We start from the raw sequence: 18761 nt of genomic DNA on the forward strand, positions 1-18761 counted from the left end.
CCCTCACCTTTGAATTCTAATAGGTAATTTATAACATCTAAGAAGAAAATAACTTTAAAAATATATAGTGGCCACAGGGTTAGAGGACTTGACCCTTAGGGGCTGCAGAATAGGTGGCCTGTTCTGCTTACCTGGACTTAGGGGGTTGTGCCCCTTCTCAAGAGGCTGGGCCAAGCAGTAGGGCACCTGCCCTTCTTGTCCACCCAGGTGCTCCATGTACAGGTAGCACCCTGGCTATGAGGATAGCTCAGGAGCTTCCTGCCACTCAGCCCAGTGTCCTGGGAAAGAATTTTGGGGCAGAGGAGTGAGTCTTCACGGAGAGAGGAGACAGAACACGTTGAAGAAGTGTTTTGTTCTGCCTGTCCCTGTTGTAAGGAAAGAGGAAGATGACTGAGGAGGACAAAGAGAACAGTGGGCAGGTAGGAGGAAGAAAGAGGAACACCAGGGAGGGATCCTAGACAGGGCATAGAAGCCAGAAGGAGGGAAGGAGGGCTGGCTTCCAGGGTGGCTGTTGTAGAGTGGGCTGGTCTGAACTTTGTGCTGTTATCATCTGAGGGCCCCCCTCCTCACAATCTTGGTCTTGTATGAAGGACTGGTCAACTTCAGGACACTACACAGGACCCCAGATCTCTTTCTGTCCCAAGATGGTCAGACCGTTTCTTTGCTGTAAACCCAGTGTAACCCACTGGGCACTGGTTGGAGGCTCCACCAATTACATTAAAGGTGGGAGGGGCTGTGCCGCTACCAGTTCAGGACGGGCTTGAAGGGAAATGGAGTACAATAACTACGGCAACCTCCAAGACCTGGGAAGAGCACAGCCGGGCATGGTGGCTCACGCCTTTAATCCCAGCACTCGGGAGGCAGAGTTCGAGGCCAGCCTGGTCTACAGAGTGAGTTCCAGGTTCCAGGACAGCCAGGGCTACACAGAGAAACCCTGTTTTGGAAAACCAAAAAAAAAAAATAGAGCACAGCCAGGACACTGTGTAGGACACTGGGTCACCATAGGACTTAGCTCCTGAGGCCAAGTCCCCTTTGTGAAGTTTCAGCAGGCCTGGGAATGCTTGGTCCATCAAAGGCCAGCTTGAGCCAGACCTGCAAGGCCTGATCTTCCTGCTCTCCATGTCTTCTACGTGCACTGCTCTGCAGAAAAAACAGCACAGGGAACTGGCTGGGATGGCACTGAACCTCCTTCAGGAAGTTCACACAGGAACTACCTACACTAAGTTTGCATAGCTTCTCTCTTGAATCAACAACCTGTGACCAGAAAGAAGATGGCACTAACCACTCACAGCCTCTGAGGCTGGGCTTCTACCAGCATCTTGCTCCTACAGCACCTTGAACTATAGGACCCCACTCACTGAAGGCTACGCCCATAGGGCTCCATCCCCATTGGACCATCCCATGGGGCCTGCACTCCTATAGGGTCCTGCTCTTAAAGAATGAGACTTACAAGGTCCTGCCCCCACTGTGCCTCCTCTCTTAAGTCTCCTACATTGTCCTTCCCCCAGCCCCACCCCTCCCATCTGCAAGGGAGGCCTTTTTGAAATCCTCCAGTATTTCTTATCCAACCCTGGGGTTCCCGAGGCCCCTCCCTCTCCCTCTGACCAGCGCTGTGTTCTGATAATGGACAGACAGTGCTTAAGCCCACACCAGTTTTAGCACAAGTTCGGTAGGGGGCATGGAACAGCCTGGGGGCTAGCAGGCCTGATCCATGGATAAGAAGCCGTGGACACTAGAGATAGTTATGATGCCCACCTAGAACAGGTTGTTCCTTGGCACGAAGGCTAGATAAGGTGAATGTGGGCACGTTTCTGACTCACCTGTAGGCGCACTTAGAACAGGTGTTTGGAGTCACAGGATGGCCCCAGCTGGGTCCAATAGGTTTTCTCTTCCTTGGCTAGGACTCAAGAGACCCTGGCAAGTGTTTAGGGTCTGAGAGGGTCAGCCCTGCCCTGTTTCCACACCCACCTGACTGCTGTAACACTCAGGGCCCTGGCCACGTAGGCTGTGAAGAACCAGGCTTCTGAGCAAGCTTCACCAGCAGCCGCTCCTCGGGCAGGTTGTGTTCCCATTGGAGCCTGGTGGCTGTTGGGATGGGCCCTCGGTGGGCTCTGTGGCTGATACTCACCCTGGCCCAAATCCTGGAGAGTCAGATCTCAGCCATGTCTCAAGGCTTTCCCCAGATGACGAGCTTCCAAAGTGATCAGGTACAGGGCTTTCAAAGGAGAAGAAGCAGGTGGCCGCTGGCCAGGGTCCCGGCTTGTGGAGGGAGGGAGCATGCAGGCCTGTGGGCACTGCTCAGGGAGGCCAGGGCAGAACCTGAATTAAGAGTAAACCCATGACCAATAACTTTCTGTACTTACACTAATGGCTTCCTCCATGAAAGGAGATGAGCAGAGGCTTGGGACCACCACCTGGCTCCCGGCCAAGGCCACCCTCTACCTGCAGGTAGAGGTGGGGTCCTAGCTGACTGTGGGCTGCTCAGAGTAGGGTGGGCAGGGGCTGCCTATGCCCACCACCAGCCATGCAGTTTCAGGGAGAGTGGTTTGTCCTCGGTCTGGCAGACAACACCTTCAGGAGAGAACACCGGACCTTGCTGAATTTCTTTACTACGTTGTTCGAGCTGAAAGAGAAAAGTCAGTTTCAGGTGACCAACTCCATGACTCGGTGAGTGGGGTGTCTGTTGTGCAAGCAGTCAAGGACTTAGGGCTGTGTTCTGGGAGCCTGGCATGGCCTAGACACACTGCGGGTTGAGGAACCACATTTGGAGGCCAGGCCTAGCACAGCCTGCTTAATGACATAAAGTCCAACTCAGCTGATGGGCTGGAGACCAGAGGAAGGCATCTGGTGACTTACTTGGGCCAGTGTGACTTACCAGATGGGTTTTAGAGACTCTTGTGCGGTCAGGGACCCCTTTCTCGGTCTCTGTCTTGGTTCTGTCTGCCCTACCTTGATTTCTTGGGCAGGTTCTTGTTCTCTTAGTCTTAACAGTGGCAGACAGCTCCAATTTGTAGTCTGTTCTTGACCTTTTTTGGAGCTAGTTGGCTTGGGTGCCAGAGGGGGCTAGCCGCAGAGACCCAGAAACACTTTATTTTTAACATGACAAGTCCCTGTAGATTTGAGTGTGTGTGCTTGCTTGAGCAGAAGCCACTCTTGTGGCATTGGGCCAGACTTCTAGGAAGGGCACAGAGTAGCTGAGAGGACCCCAGAGCCAAGGCCTGGGGAATGGGGAAGGCCTCCAGTCCTCTCCATCCTTCTGGGATGCAGACCCCTCCAAATGAATGGCTAAATTTTTTTCTTGGTGGTCTACCAAGATGGGCCTGGCTGACTTCCTTAGTCTTGTGCCCCACCTCTGCCCCTGCCTCTGCCCCTGCCTATCCCTCCCACAGGGGCAAGCACTGCAACACTTGGTCCTATTCCCTGATCCCAGCAACCAAGCCTGGGCAATTCACCAGGGACAACAGAGGTGAGAGAGACATGGGTGGGCGGGAGGGACATGGCTGTCTTGGGAACCTGACATGTGTGTCCCTCAGGGTCAGGGCCTGGGGCAGACAGAGAGAATATACAGGTCATAGAGACAGACTACATCACGTTCGCCCTGGTGCTGTCCCTCAGACAGACAAGCAGCCAGAACATCACAAGGGTCAGCCTTCTGGGTGAGCCCCTGCTTCCCTGGGCCCTATGCATAACCTTCCTCAGGAGGGTGCTTTCCTGGGTTTGGGACAGCTTGGGGGCAAATACCTCACTACCGCAAAGTACTGAGAGCCATCTTGTCCTCTGGCCACAGGTAGAAACTGGAGACTTCCTCATAAGACAATAGACAAGTTCGTCTGCCTGACCAGGACCCAAAACCTCACAAAGGATAACTTCCTCTTTCCTGATTTGACTGGTAATGGTTTGCATGCAGTGGGTGATGGGACCTGGAGAACCTGGACTATGGTGGCACCTCCCTTGGCCTTCACAAGTCCCATAGCCACTCTCCAGGCAGGCACTGCAGATCTTCAGGGGATGTGTGTGGGGCCTTACAGTCCCAGACAGTCTGAGCCAAATCACAGAGTTTACCTGAGCCAGAAGGGAGGTATTTATGGCTCATGGTCCTATCTGAGTCCTAGGCCATTTTGTTCCAATCCTGTGTCCCTGTCACAAGCTGCCCTCTCCCCACACAGATTCTCCTGTTCTGGGACTGTCCTCTCTACTCTGGTTCCTTGTTCGCAGGACACTGGAGTTCCTCCATGGAAGCCCCTGAATACAGACAGCATATTCCTAGTAGGAAAGTCTTGGAGATCCTAAGGCTGAGAGGCTTCAGGGTTGAGCCCTGTCTTCAGCCTTATGCCTCTTATCACTGGCATTAGGGCCTCTCCCCAATCTCCACCCAGTCCAGGGCCATTTCCCATCATGCCACCTCTGGTACAAAACTGTCCAGCCACATTTGAACACTCAAGCATGTGCTACAAGTGCTCAGACAGACATATGCTTGCACACATCTGCTCATACATGCACCTTCACCTCTCACCCTTGTCATTTCTAGATAGGTTCTTGTTGCATAGCCCAGGCTGGTCTGGGATTCATGATTCTCTTGCTTTAGCCTCCTGGGTGCTGGTATTTTTGTCCTGTGCCACCACACCTGGGTCACATCTCATACATTCACACGTGATCACATGTGTGTTTGCACTAACCTTAGCACTCATGGTATCATATTACCATCATATACCACAAGTCTAGGATCCTGTGGGGACAGGCAGTGCTATACAGGGGCTTCTGGAGGAGCCCAGACTGGTGACAGAGTGCACTCTACAGGGCATGTCTCCTAATCCCCTCCCTGCAGCCACTTCTGGTCTCATCTCCCTGCCTAACTTCCAGTTTGTCTGCCTGTTGTCCCTCCTAATTCACTCCCTGGATCCTCCTCGTTATCCACCATCCCAATACTGTCTCCTCCCCATTAGACTGGTTACCGGATCCACAAGTCTGCTGAAGAAGGAACTGGTTCCTGCCAGTAGAGCCTCATCCTGCCTCTGCTCTCAACACAAATAAACACACTGCCTATGACTCCAGACTGTGACCATTGTGATCATGGAGTGGGTGAGAGCATGAGCCTCTAACCCTGCAGGACCATCATGGTCATCCTCTGAGTAACCCCACACTGGCTTCTCACCCCATACAAGACTCCACTCCTTCCCTGTGTGAGATTAAGAGTCACCCCTATACTTAGCAGAGCTCCAAGGTGGACATAATGGACTGTGGTAGGCCCAGGGCATGCCCTTGCAGCACTGGGTCACGTGTGGCAGACAGGAACACTCAGAACCCCAGAGCAGGCAGATGAATCCTTGATGATGATGCCCCGGGCTGGAAAATGGACAGGGCATGCCTTCCTTCTGTGGGATGTGGAGACAAACATTTCTAGGCCTGACCTTCATTCTAGGGAAGTCATTTAGAAATAGAGAGGCGGCCAGGCAGTGGTGGCACACGCCTTTAATCCCAGCACTTGGGAGGCAGAGGCAGGTGGATTTCTGAGTTCGAGGCCAGCCTGGTTTACAGAGTGAGTTCCAGGACAGCCAGGGCTACACAGAGAAACCCTGTCTCGGAAAAAAGAAAAGAAATAGAGAGACACAGAAGGTCCAAAGCAGTGGGTTCGGGACCTAAGCATCCCAGCTTCAAATGTGCAAGAGGTTGTCAGCATAATGTTCACATTATCTGGTCCACAACAACAGGCCACTGCTTGGCATTAACCATGCCTAAGCCCATCTCAGTCCTAACAGGTAGAGTAGGACATGGTCCAAAGCCATTCGTAGAGATGACTCCAATGACTCCATAGTCGTTGGCCTTGATAGAACTCAAACAGCAGAGATGGGCCACCAGACTTAACCTTTACCCTTCTAAAAATATTTTAGTGTTTGGGAGGGTGGCACAGGGATTGTGGGAGTGGAAGTGTTTACAATTCCTCTGATGGTAGATCTTCCCCGCCCCCTAGGGATATGGTGGCCTCATGCCCACTTCCTACTGAGCAAGTTGTAGAGAAATCAAGCACACCCTGGACCATGGCTGGGACATGGTGGGTACAGACCTGAGGACTTTCCTGATGACACCAATAAGACCAACCCCAATTCGAGTCTCAAGGGATACCATAAGTAGAGCCTTGGAACACAGTTCAGCATTCTGTTGCTATCTGACCTCCAAATCAAACTCAACAAGGGAGGCCTGGTTTCTTTCACCCTTAATTGTGTCCCAGATGTATCCAAGATGGCACCTCTCACGGAGAAAGTGACAGGCACCTGACTCACTGTATGACTGGAGTGATGATTAGCTGGCTGCAAGATGCATGAATGGGTGGCTGGTGGCTGCATGATGCATGAATGGGTGGCTGGTGGCTGCATGATGCATGAATGGGTGGCTGGTGGCTGCATGATGCATGGGTGACTGGTGGCTGCATGATGCATGGATGGCTGGTGGCTGCATGATGCATGAGTGACTGGTGGCTGCATGATGCATGGATGGATGGTGACTGCATGATGCATGGATGGATGGTAGCTGCATAATGCATGGATGGATGGTGACTGCATGATGCATGGATGGATGGTAGCTGCATAATGCATGGATAGATGGTGACTGCATGATGCATGCATGGGTGGCTGGTGGCTGCATGATGCATGGGCTGCATGATGCATGGGCGGCTGGTGGCTGCATGATGCATGAATGGGTGGCTGGTGGCTGCATGATGGTAGGTGGCTGGATGGACAGGTGTGTAGTTGAACAGATACATGAATGGATGAACTGGGAGGGGTCTCAGACGAGATAGAAAGGAGAAAGTGAGCTGAGCCCTGTCAGTCACCCCCCCTCCCTCACACTGTGGATGCAGCTCGATCAGCTGCCTCATAGTCCTGCTTCTGTTCTCCCTCACTGTGATGGACCTACGCTAGAACTGCACTGAGATAAACCTTTCATCTCTCTTAAGCTGCTTCTTGTCAGATATTTGTCAGAGCAATGAGAAAAGGAATAGCACAGGCTCGCCAAGCACTGAAGCAGGCTTAGCCTTCTTTTTTTAAAAAATTTTTTATTGATTCTTTGTGAGTTTAATATCACGTTCCCTCATACCTGCCCTTCACCTTTGCAGCCTTCCCCTCAAAATAAAAAACCACACACAAACAAAAAGCACAGAAACCATCTCACCGTGGAAGCTGTAGTGTGTCACAGTGTGTCCCACAGTAGTTCCCTTTGTCCACACATCTTCACTTGGCGGATATTCATGGTCATGAGTCATCGGTCTGGTTTGAGATCTCTGGCTTCTGTGACACCATCAATATTGAACTCTCACTCCTGGTTATTCTGTTGTTGTCCTATGTCACAGAGATCCTACAGCTTTAGATCAGCAGGACTGTCCCTTTTAGACATCCCAAACGTTCACAATTGATACAGATTTTGGAGTGGGCCAACTTGGAGCCCTGGATCTGGGCCTGGGTGGTAGGTGAACTGGTCAACACTCTCCCTTATCCAAATCACCAGGGCAAATTCTCCAGCACTATTCAGGCTAGACCACCCAATACTGCCATCAGCAGGAAGCCGGATCGGCTCTCCTGTTCTCCTGCCATGGGACCGGTTTACCCACACCCACACCTCTAGAGCCAGTTCCACTGTGCTGCCCAGTCATGGTGTGGGGCCCACTCTCCCAAGTGCTGCAGCCTTTGCATGGGCTGGTCCAGCTCTCCCACTCTCACACCCTCAGAGCTGGCTCATTTGAGCCATTGGCATCAGGGCCAGGTCCACTGTTTTGCACAGGTGAGGTGCAGGACCTGCTCTCCCAGGTGGTACAGTGACAGGGCTAGCTCTCCTGCTCTCATGACTGTTTCAGGTAGTGGGGCAGGGCGGGTTGTGCGTGAGGTGGCAGAGGACATCACCCTTGTACCTACAGTATCTAAGCCACCTCACTGGCAGATGTGTGGTGGGGCCAGCTCTCTTTCACTCACACCCTTGGGGCCAGCTCACTCGCCCATCCTGCACCCCACCCCTCCAGGACCAGCTCCTCTGTGCTGCCTGGATGAGGCACACTCTCCCAAGTGCTGCCACCAGTAAAAAGTGGGGCCAGCTCTCCAGAGTGATCCAGCCAGTGAAGGGTGGGGCAGTTCTGCATGGCTCTTGGACATTTACAGATTTCACACTAGCTACCCACAACAGGGCCATTCCCATGTTCTCTAGTGAGCCATGGGCATCATCACTGACTCCTGTCACTGTATAGCTACAGGCCCAGACATGGCCATCAATGGCAGCTCGGCTGGGATCTCACCATGGCTCCAGGTGGCAGGCTGGCCACTCACAACAGGCTGTTCCTCTTCACCCTCGAGTCTCCATTCCATCTCTCTTCATAATACTCACACTGCTCCACTTCTTTCTCCCTCCCATCTATCCACCACGTATGTGCACATTGGGGTGGTTCCTGCTGCAGGCTGGGCATGCAACTGGCAGGCCCTGTGTGACACCATCTATCCAGGCACCATGATGTGGTGGCAAGCAGGTCCGAGATCAGGAGAGCAGGAATGTGGGTGGCATGGCAGTCTGCAGGTCTCTGTCTTCCTCTTTCCTTGTTGCCCTGTATGGTGGTAGGCAGGTTTCTGTGTGTCTATGTCCTGCCTGTGCTGTGGGCAGAGGACAGAGGGCAGAGGGTAGATCTGTAGGTGTCTTTCACTACCAGGCCTGTGTGGCAAGGCAGACCAAAGATCTCTGTCTTTCCCCTCCGATGCTTTGCTGCCCGAACTTGATTTGAATTGATTTGATTATTATGTGTCCAAGGCATAAGACAGCTGTGGCTACCAAGCCAGGCATCAAACTAGGATGAACAAAGGACTGCCATCTGCTCTGCCCCTGACTGATATAAATAAGAACAGCGCCACCAACAATGTGTCCCTTTGCCCATTGCCAGGGGACTTAGCCTCCATTTCTATAAACCAAGCCTCCCTTGTAGAGAAGGGAGTTTGACATCAGGGGCAGGTGACCATGCCAGAGGGTTGTAGCCATCCATGATTACCAGGGCCTGACCTCGCTGGGCGCTAAGTTCAGACCTGAGAACAGCACAGCCTCTGTTCTCATCCTAGAGCTGGATCCACAGAGACATGGCTGCTGATCTCCTAGATGGCTGTGTCTCCTGACACAGAGAATTCCCCTTTGGAGCTGAGGTGAGGTTCCTCTTTCCATAACAGGAACTAAAGAACCAGGACATTGTCCAACACTAACAAGAGGTTTGATCCTCAGAAAACTCGACACCATCATAATACCATTTGTATTGTGGTTTTCACACATCCTTTTATAGAAATCATGGGTAGAAGATGCCATGATTCCTATAAAAAGAGATAGCCTCCACTATGATTTGATAGGGGAAAGGGTCACTCACAAGACTATGCCACCACCTCAGAAATATTAAACAACAACAACAACAACAACTTACAATCCACAAGGCAGGACCCCAGGAAGTTCCTCATCTCCCGGCAGCAGCTGCCCATTCCGGTCTGCTTTGGAATGTTTGCTTTGAAAACAATAATCCTATGTAAATTGTTTCTAAAGAATGAGGGTCTCCCATAAGCAGGTGGACTAGCCCTTGGCCATAAACTGCGCAAAGACCAGCAGAAGAGGCCCTGGTGAAGTCAGAGGAAGAAATGGCAGAGCACAGACATAATGAAGACAGGAATCTGGAGAAGCAGAGGGTAACCAAACAATTTCTGAGAAAATATTCTAGTGCGATAGATGGAGGAGGCAGAGAAGAGAAGGGTGGTCACAACAACAGACTGTCACTGAGGGTACCACCACCCCAGAGTCTGAGATAGGTGTGTGTGTATGTTACATGTGTCTCACAGCCTGAAACACACATTTGAAACACTACAGACCTTTCACTCCAGAGAGAGACACCGATCTCTCACACAGTTGGAGGCTCCTGCTTTGACCTGTGTCCACATCAGCGTGCAGAAGACACTGTACAGGGCTGGGCACAGCAGACGGCACACGGCGGCACAGAAACCACACAGCCTCTAGTCATTGTAGTGTCCCTTTTATATTCTTTCCTTCCCAATCTCAGTTCGATCAACATGGTGAAGCAGTGAGGAGCAGCAGGCCAGTCGCTAAGCTAGCTCCACGTGTCCTCTGCCCGGCTGAGGCAGCCTCAGCTGCACTTTGCTTGTCTTCCTTTAAGTGATCCTGAGACTAGATCCCAGGAGCTCAGGGTCTCGCAGGCGTGTGCACCATGCTGAGCTTCCTCTTTGCCTTCACAAGGCCATAATTTCCAGAAGACCTTACCTTTACTGACCTTAAATTTGGGTGTTTTGTGTGCTGTGACCTTCTCCATCTATCGCACCAGTAGGTTCAAAAGGTACCCCAGGCACCCCCAGTTACACCGTGAGCATCTTCTACTCTGAAACAGAACTCCACTTCCTCTTGGCAATGGGAGATGAGTCCCTCTAGCCAACACAATGACTCTAGTTCAGCCGTGTGACAATGACTGGCCAGTTCTGTAGTATGAAGACCCCAGTCAGATAGACTCCTTGTGTACTGAGCGCTGAAGGCTAGCTGACCAGTCAGAAAACCAACCCTTGTGAGTTGGTGATCGAGTGGGAGAACCTTCCTGCACTGGCAGGAATCCAGCAGTGGGAAGGCAACGTTTGACCATACTGTTGCTCTTAAAACAGAGCAGTCATGAGCTGGGCGTGGTGGTGCACGCCTTTAATCCCAGCACTCGGGAGGCAGAGGCAGGCAGATTTCTGAGTTTGTGGTCAGCCTGGTCTACAACCTGTGTTCCAGGACAGCCAGGGCTATACAAAGAAACCCTGTCTTGAAAAACAAACAAAAGCCGGGCGTGGTGGCGCACGCCTTTAATCCCAGCACTCCGGAGGCAGAGGCAGGCGGATTTCTGAGTTCGAGGCCAGCCTGGTCTACAAAGTGAGTGCCAGGACAGCCAGGGCTACACAGAGAAACCCTGTCTCGAAAAAACAAAAAAAAAAAAAAAAAGAAAAAAAAAAAAGAAAAACAAACAAACCAACAAAAACAGAGCAGCCAGGCTCTCTGTCTCTGCTGTCCAGGGCAGATGTGACTGTCACGGCAAGAACCCCTGCACTTGTTTGTGCGGTCTTGGGAGACAGGAGCAGTGCAGTGCAGAGGGGCAGGGGTAATTTCAGAGAGGCCTCTTTGACCACTTTGTTGCCTCAGCCTGCTTGCTTCTCTCCACCTGCCCCTTCACACTCTTCCTAGTCATGGATATGGGGACACAGGAAATGCAGAGGTGTCCCAGTATGGAAGCGAGGCATGTTTGTGAGCTTCTCTCCCCTACACTCAGGCTTTCAGGGGTCAATGTCCAGAGGCGAGCATGCAGGGACCAGGTCCTGCAGGATTCAGTGTGCATGCAGGAGCTGTGCTGTACCAGAGGGCAGAGGTCGGCATTGGGGAAGGGGTTCGAGGGGTGGGATTGGAAATGAAATAGTCTCATTTGGGATCCTCAGCTAGATGTGGGGTGGGAATGGGGCTTTGGCATTGCTCCCCAAATGGGGTTGGTTCTCTTCTAGGTTCTTTTCACAAAAGGAAACCCTGTATCTAAACCCTGTATCACACATAGCTGCCTAACTGCTGGGACAACAAACCCAGCCCTTGCCAGGTGGCCAGATAAGTCTCTTTACTTTGGCCTATGAGCAGCCCTCCCCATCACCACCTGGGCTTGCTGGGCCTGGACCAGCCTGCTGACCCTAAAGCTGAGCCTGCAGTTTGCTGGAAGTGAAATGGGGTCAGCTGGATGAGGACCAGGCTTGTGAGGGGCCCCTCCCATCGCCACCTGGGCCTGCTGAGCTCCAAAGCTGAACCTGCAGTTTCTTGGAGGTGGAAGTTTGCAGCTGGGCAGGAGATTGGGCGTGTGAAAGATCTGACTCAATGCCACAGAGCAGCCCTTCCTCAAGACCCTCCGAAGGAGCTTGAGAAAGTAACCAAGGAGCTGCAACCCTATAGGAGGATCAACAATATGAACTACCCAGTACCCCCAGAGCTGCATCTCTAGTTGCATATGTAGCAGAAGATGGCCTAGTCAACCATCAATGGGAGGAGAGGCCCTTGGTCTTGTGAAGATCATATGCCCCAGTACAGGGGAATGCCAGGGCCAGGAAGTGGGAGTGGGTGGGTTGGGGAACAGGGTGGGGGAAAGGTATAGGGAACTTTCGGGATAGCATTTGAATGTAAAGGAAGAAAATATCTAATAAAAAAATGAAAAAAAAAAGACCCTCCCTTCTGGGCCCTAAGGCCTCCAGTCCCTTTTTTATTATTAATATTTATTTACTTACATCCCAAATGTTGTCCTCACTCCCACTTTGCCCAGGCCTCCAGGTCTTAATTGCTACCCTTTCTCCAGGGGAAACTGCTTTCCCTAATGTTACCCTGGTCCCGCCCTACTGCAGTTCTCTTAGAGTCACAGGCATGAGGCTCCCTGGGGACACCTACAGGGTCAGGATTTTGCTGCTGGGATGACCCAGGGGTCCCTCTGCTCTTCATGGCCCACAGGGAAAAGTAAGGAGATGTAACCACCTCACTTTTCAGGCCTGTGTGTATCTGAGACAACCCTGCCATGCTTTAAGTGGGTGATGTCGGGATCTAGTCCTAGCCCTTTGGGCTGTTTATTGGAGGGGGAACTAGAGGAGGAAGTAGGGAGGTTGGTCTCTAAGTTCTACCAATGACAGGGCTAGCCCTTCCCATCAGGCTTGGTAAGAACCCTTCATCCCTCAGCAGGAGTCAGATAGGTGGGATGGGAGCCGACAGAGGATTGGGTAGAGAAGCAGAGGAGGCTTGGAAGGACATGGGGGTCAGCAGACCAAAGCAGGGTGGGGAGGAGGGCTGGAAGGGAGGGAGAGGACCTACTTGAGTGATGAGCCACCCCCCTGGGTGGGAAATGGGACAGGCAACATCAGCAGCAGCCCTCACACCTCTCTGGAGGAAAGTCAAGTCCCTACTTGAGGATTTCTCCTTGGCTCTTGGGTCCATTCTCAGCTCTGGGGTTGGAGCTACCCTGTCACTACTGGGGTTGGTAGGTGTAGAGTGTCAGGTCCTGGTTCCCTGGCATGCTCAGTAATTGAGGACTGTGATAATCAGCCAACATGCTTGATCAGCTCAGCGAAGGGCTTGCCTGTGGTCAGGGAAGACTCTGCATGCTGCAGATCTACCCCAACCCTGCTCACTTCTGTGCTCTGCAGGCTTGGGGCTTAAGACTGAGCCTGGACTACCTGGTCACAGAGTCAGAGCCTAACCTCGGGAAACCAGAGGCTCAGCTGGAGCCAGGCCTGGTGAGCAGGAAGGATGGCCTTGTGGAGGCCATAGACCTTCAGATCCCCCCAGGCTGTATAGCCCCAGGGCTGTCTGTCTATGGTTTGTCACCACCATGACAACAACTCAAACAGCTGGTCAGAGGCACTGCCCACTGTTTGATGTTGTTCCCAGTTGAAAATGACAATTGGGCTAAGAGGCTGGGCAGCGGGGTGAGAAGGAAGCTGAGTTCTTGGCGCAGAGGATGCAGCCCTGTCAGGACCTAGAAGTAGGTTGCTTCCATAGTCAATAGGAACCTATAGGTTCCTGTAGGTGAGTAAGATAATGGCCAGGTGGGGGCGCCAGAGATGTGCTGGCTGCCATAGGATCTGAGATTCCAATTGATGGATCTCACACTAGGTCTGGGCCTCCAGAGAAGCCTGAAATTGTCATAAAGGTCTGGATCCTTCCGCCTCCTGTGACAGACCCAGAAGAGGCTTCTTAGACCTGGGACCGGGGAGAAGCAGGTTGAGGTACTAACAGTGACCTTGGAGAAGGGTCTACGGTTAAAGTGAGTTTTCTTCTGCTCCTCATCTTCTAGGGCAGTGGGCATCATGGCCATCATGACATGGTACCCTTGTGGCCACGGGATACCCTTGGCAAAAGCTGGGAAGTACAAGGGACTGACCCTAAGTTGGATAGGAAGTCCCTGGAATCCAGGGCCAGGAACTGCCAGAAGGGTCAACTGGACTCTCCCTGGCCTCCTGGGTGGAGTTCAGAATTGCAGTGTGCAGAGCGATTCACACCCACTACCCCTTGGCTTAAAGGGGGCTTTTCATGGGTCTTCTATATGGCCAGTGCTCATGCCAAACCATGGGGCTCTGAAGGAGCCACTTCAAGTAATCCTGTCTTGAGCTGGGGAAGGGAACACTGGGAAGGGAGTACTGGGAGGGGGCACTGGGAAGGGAGCACTGAGAGGGAGCACTGGGAGAAGCACTAGCCTGTTCAGGGAGATAGCAAGGATGCAGCAGTGGCTACCTTTGGGAGCGAGAACAGAAAAAGGTACTTGGGTGCCCACAAAGTCAGGCTGTGGTGAGGATTCAGGCTGCCTCTGCTCTGGCTTGATGGCAGCCCCTGGGTATCATCTTACAGGGTTTTATTCTCTTTGCAACTAGCTGTAGCCACCTGGATGGTGAGATAGGCATGAGGCTCGCACCTCTCAGAAGTGACTCAGTTATGATGTGGACCCTCACATGGGCCTGGGTCAGCATCAGATGGGAGATTCACACGCTGTGACAAATTTGCCTGTATTTTTACAGTAGAGGGACATTTCCACCTGATCTGAGTGGGCTGTTGTGCCCTTCCTGTGGTTCTGGATGGATCAGGGACCCAACCAACCTCTTTTGCTGTTCTAGTGGGTTTCCCAATGAGTGAAGCAAGCATGTGGCCCTTCAAAGACCTGTGCTTGCATGTTCCTGGCAGCTGTACGTGAGAGACCCCAAATTGAAAATAACACGGTGTCCATCAATCACCAACTGTAGGTAGAAGGTGGCTCCACATGGCTCCAGATGCTGCGAGTTGCTACCATAGCAATTCACTGAGCTCACAACCCATCAGGATGTGTACATTATGGCTCCCCTTACAGACAGAGCAACTGCTCTGCAGGGGCTGACAACTGCTGTGGCTTGGAGGGCAGCAGGAGCAGTGGAAGGAGGAATCCACAAGGGAGCTGAAGGAATCTTTTTAAAGTTAATGTTATGTGTATGTAGGTGTTTTGCTTGCATGTTTGTCTGTGTACCACTTGCATGCCTGGTGTATTCAGAAGCCAGAAGAGGGTTTTGGATGCCCTGGGGCTGGAGATACAGTGCACTGTGAACTACCATGTGGATGCTGGGAATCAAACAGGGGTCCTCTGGAACAGTATTCAGTGCTCTCTAATTTTGGAGTCATTTCTCCAGTCTCAAGGAATGGATGTGTGTGTGTGTGTGTGTGTGTGTGTGTGTGTGTGTTTGGAGACATGGTTTCTCTGTGTATCTGTATAGCTCTGACTGTCCTGGAACTCACTCTGTATAACAGGCTGGTCTTGAAATGCTGGGATTAAAGGCATGTACCACTACCCTCTGGCACCAAGGATTCTTTTAAAAAGCTACTTCTTTCTATCTTTTATTTATGTATGTGGGGATGGAGGGATGTCTGCAAAGGCCCTGTTCAGTCTTCTGGATATGTAGTTACAGGTGGTCATGAGCCTCCTGACATGGTGCTGGGAATAAAATCAGGTCCTCCTCGGGAAGACCAGCAAATCCTTTTAACTACTGAGTCCTCTCCACAGCCCGGGCAAGTCTGGGTCCTCTCCACAGCTCAGGCAAGTCTGGGTCCTCTCCACAGCCTGGGCAAGCCTGGGTCCTCTCCACAGCCTGGGCAAGCCTGGGTCCTCTCCACAGCCCGGGCAAACCTGGAACCCAGTAACTAGACCAGGCTTGTCTTCAGCTCACAGAGCTCCACCTACCTCGGCCTCCTGATGAGGGAATCTTTGTTGATTGGTAGATGCTCTCACTGTCTTAATTAGGATTTTACTGCTGTGCAGAGACACCATGACCACAGCAACTCTTATAAAGGACAACATTTAACTGGGACTTGCTTACAGTTCAGAGGTTCAGTCCATTATCAACAAGGCACAGAGCATGGTGGCATGCAGGCAGACATAGTGCTGGAGAGGGACCTGAGAGTTCTACATCTGGATCTGCAGGCAGCACGAAGAGAGAGTGACACTGGACATGGCTTGAGCTTCTGAAACCTCAAAGCCCATTTCCTGCAACACACTTCCTCCCACAAGACCACACCTACTCCAACAAGGCCATACCCCCAATAATGCCATTTCCTGAGTCTATGGTGGCCATTTTTATTCAGACCACCACATGCACTATCTCACCATTGTGATGATGGTTTCCTGAATACACAGGTGTATTGTAACTTCTCGAAAATTAAAAATAAAATCCTATAAAACCCAAAACCACAAAGATAAAGTTATGTCACAGAGACTGTCATTAAGCCGGAGCAGAGGCAGTCTTAATTCTCCACCATGGCAGCTTTAAGCCACCTGAGTAGTTCTTTCTGCCCTCTTTCCCAAGGACAGTCCCAATGCATTCCCTTTGGTTGATACTGAAACAATTTAAGCAACACAGTGACTAAGGAAGTACAAAGTTAAGCCCTGGAGAACAAACAGAGATCCTTGAGTCCATACTGAGATAGATAAGCTAGTGAATAAGAAAACACAGATATAGAAGAGACTGGCACCCTGTCAGGCCGAGCGCAGTCTCATTGGAAGGGCAGGGTGAGTACATCTCAGTCCTCCCAGAAGACAGTGAGAAATGAGCCCAAGCAACATCTGCTTCCAAAGGCCCCAACAACAAACCACGAATCCTGGTTCCTCCTGAGGAACCAATGATTTATTGGGCTTACTCACAGTGCCTGAGCGAAGCTTACAGACAGGAGTGTGAACCGAAAGCAGCCAAACCAGAAAGCCTGCACCTAGCTAGCTGCACCAGTGTTTTTTCCCTTCCTAGAGACTTGCCAGGTTCAGAGATCTGGGAGCCATGCAGGAACTTTTGCAAAATACCCAACTAGCACTGTCCGATACCATCATGACTGAGAAGCAATAACTGAAAGACCTTCCCCAGCCCAGAGGAGCCCAAGGACCATGAATCAACTCCTCCTGCGGGGCCTGGATCAGACACAGAACTAAACAAGCCTTTAAATGGGCCAGGACATTTTTCTTTTGTTTTTGTTCTGTATTGACTCCAGGGCTGCATGCCAGCCCAGCACTCCACCAAGTGAGCTAGAATTTTGATTAAAATACAGACTTTCCGTGGTTTAGCATCTCAATACTCAGTGTTGCTTCATGTGGCCTGGTTAACTATGCCAGTGTTCCACTAGTGCCGGGTGCTTTAACAGGAGCAATGTCCCATTTTCCAGCCAAATCTATCACTGTTTGAAAATCAAAATATATGTATTTGTATCACCTGTTGGTGTTGTGTGTGCAAGCACATGTATAAGTCAAAGGACAATCTTGGGTGTTATCCACCTGTTGTTACTTTTATGGCTTTTTTTTTCTCTGAGACAAGGTCTCTCATTGGCATGGAACTTGCTGACTAGGCTGCGCTGGCCCCCAGTGCAGGGAGCTGCCTGTCTCTACCTCCCCAGCACAGGGATTGGAAACATGTACCATAAGTCCCAGCCAAGATCTTTTATTGTCTCAGCTATATTCCTGGTCCTTATATATTTATTGTTAAGGTTGTATGTATTTTTTTTTCTTTTCTTTTTTTTTTTAATTTTTAATATTTTTATTACATATTTTCCTCAATTACATTTCCAATGCTATCCCAAAAGTCCCCCATAGCGCCCCCCACTTCCCTACCCACCCATTCCCATTCTTTTGGCCCTGGCATTCCCCTATATTGGGGCATATAAAGTTTGCAAGTCCAATGGGCCTCTCTTTCCATTGATGGCCGACTAGGCCATCTTTCCATACATATGCCGCTAGAGACAAGAGCTCCGGGGTTCTGGTTAGTACATCATGTTGTTCCAACATAGGGTTGCAGATCCCTTTAGCTCCTTGGTTACTTTCTCTAGCTTCTCCATTGGGAGCCCTGTGATACATCCAATAGCTGACTGTGAACATCCACTCCTGTGTTTGCTAGGCCCCGGCATCATCTCACAAGAGACAGCTATATTTGGGTCCTTTCAGCAAAATATTGCTAGTGTATGCAATGGTGTCAGCGTTTAGAAGCTGATTATGGGATGGATCCCTGGATACAGCAGTCTCTAAATGGTCCATCCTTTCATCACAGCTACGAACTTTGTCTCTGTAACTCCTTCCCTGGGTGTTTTGTTCCCAATTCTAAGAAGGTGCACAGTGTCCACACTTTGGTCTTCATTCTTCTTGAGTTTCATGCGTTTAGCAAATTGTATCTTATATCTTGGGTATCCTAAGTTTTGGGCTAATATCCACTTATCAGTGAATACATATTGTGTGAGTTCTTTTGTGATTGTGTTACTTCACTCAAGATGATGCCCTCCAGGTCCATCCATTTGGCTAGGAATTTCATAAATTCATTCTTTTTAATAGCTGAGTAGTACTCCATTGTGTAAATGTACTTTTTTAAAGACACTGTATTGCCTAGACTGGTCCCGAGCTTAAGATCCTCCTGCATCAGCCTTCTGAGTGCTAGGGCTACAAGCCGGTACCAGGACCCCCAGCTTGAACATTCCCTTTTAAAAGACAGTCTCTTTGGCAACAGATGAGTTCCTATGTGCCCTTTTCACTTCACCATGCCTTATGGTCTCCCAGCACCTTCTCCCTTCTCGTGGGTGTCTCTTCCATTGCTAAAGTTCATGTTGTTGATTTGTGTTAGGTGTTTTGTATTGCCTTTTCCTGTGCCCAAGGTTGAGCTGCCTGGGTTCCTCCTCTTGGCGCCTGTTCTTCCATGCTCTTCACAGAATGAATGGCAACAGAGAGA

The 18761-nt window shown here is 51.0% G+C and overlaps 1 protein-coding gene and 1 non-coding gene across 4 annotated transcripts; one reads left to right on the forward strand and one right to left on the reverse strand.

Annotated features, from left to right (window-relative positions):
* Nucleotides 1-2043: 2043 nt before the first annotated feature.
* Lcn12 (lipocalin 12) lies at nt 2044-5040 on the forward strand. Of its 3 annotated transcripts, none has more exons than XM_085831021.1 (6): nt 2044-2207; nt 2531-2667; nt 3390-3466; nt 3540-3656; nt 3788-3889; nt 4944-5040. In XM_085831021.1, exons 1-6 carry the CDS (start codon nt 2094-2096, stop codon nt 4970-4972), a joined length of 576 nt encoding a protein of 191 aa, XP_085687147.1. In that variant the 5' UTR covers nt 2044-2093; the 3' UTR covers nt 4973-5040. The 3 variants fall into 3 exon arrangements, with proteins under 3 accessions (XP_085687147.1, XP_021012262.1, XP_085687143.1); XM_021156603.2 differs by having other exon boundaries at nt 2066-2207; nt 3534-3656; XM_085831017.1 differs by lacking the exon at nt 2044-2207 and adding an exon at nt 4443-4454 and having other exon boundaries at nt 2525-2667; nt 3534-3656; nt 3788-3899.
* Nucleotides 5041-8765: 3725 nt separating this feature from the next.
* LOC115030478 (small nucleolar RNA SNORA48) lies at nt 8766-8913 on the reverse strand. The gene has a single exon (XR_003836074.1). It is a non-coding gene; the product is annotated as a small nucleolar RNA SNORA48 (small nucleolar RNA).
* Between the last annotated feature and the right edge of the window lie 9848 nt (nt 8914-18761).

This window comes from Mus caroli, unplaced genomic scaffold (genome assembly GCF_978045245.1).
Source record: "Mus caroli unplaced genomic scaffold, Mus_caroli_1 scaffold_2, whole genome shotgun sequence".
Lineage (NCBI taxonomy): Eukaryota > Metazoa > Chordata > Mammalia > Rodentia > Muridae > Mus > Mus caroli.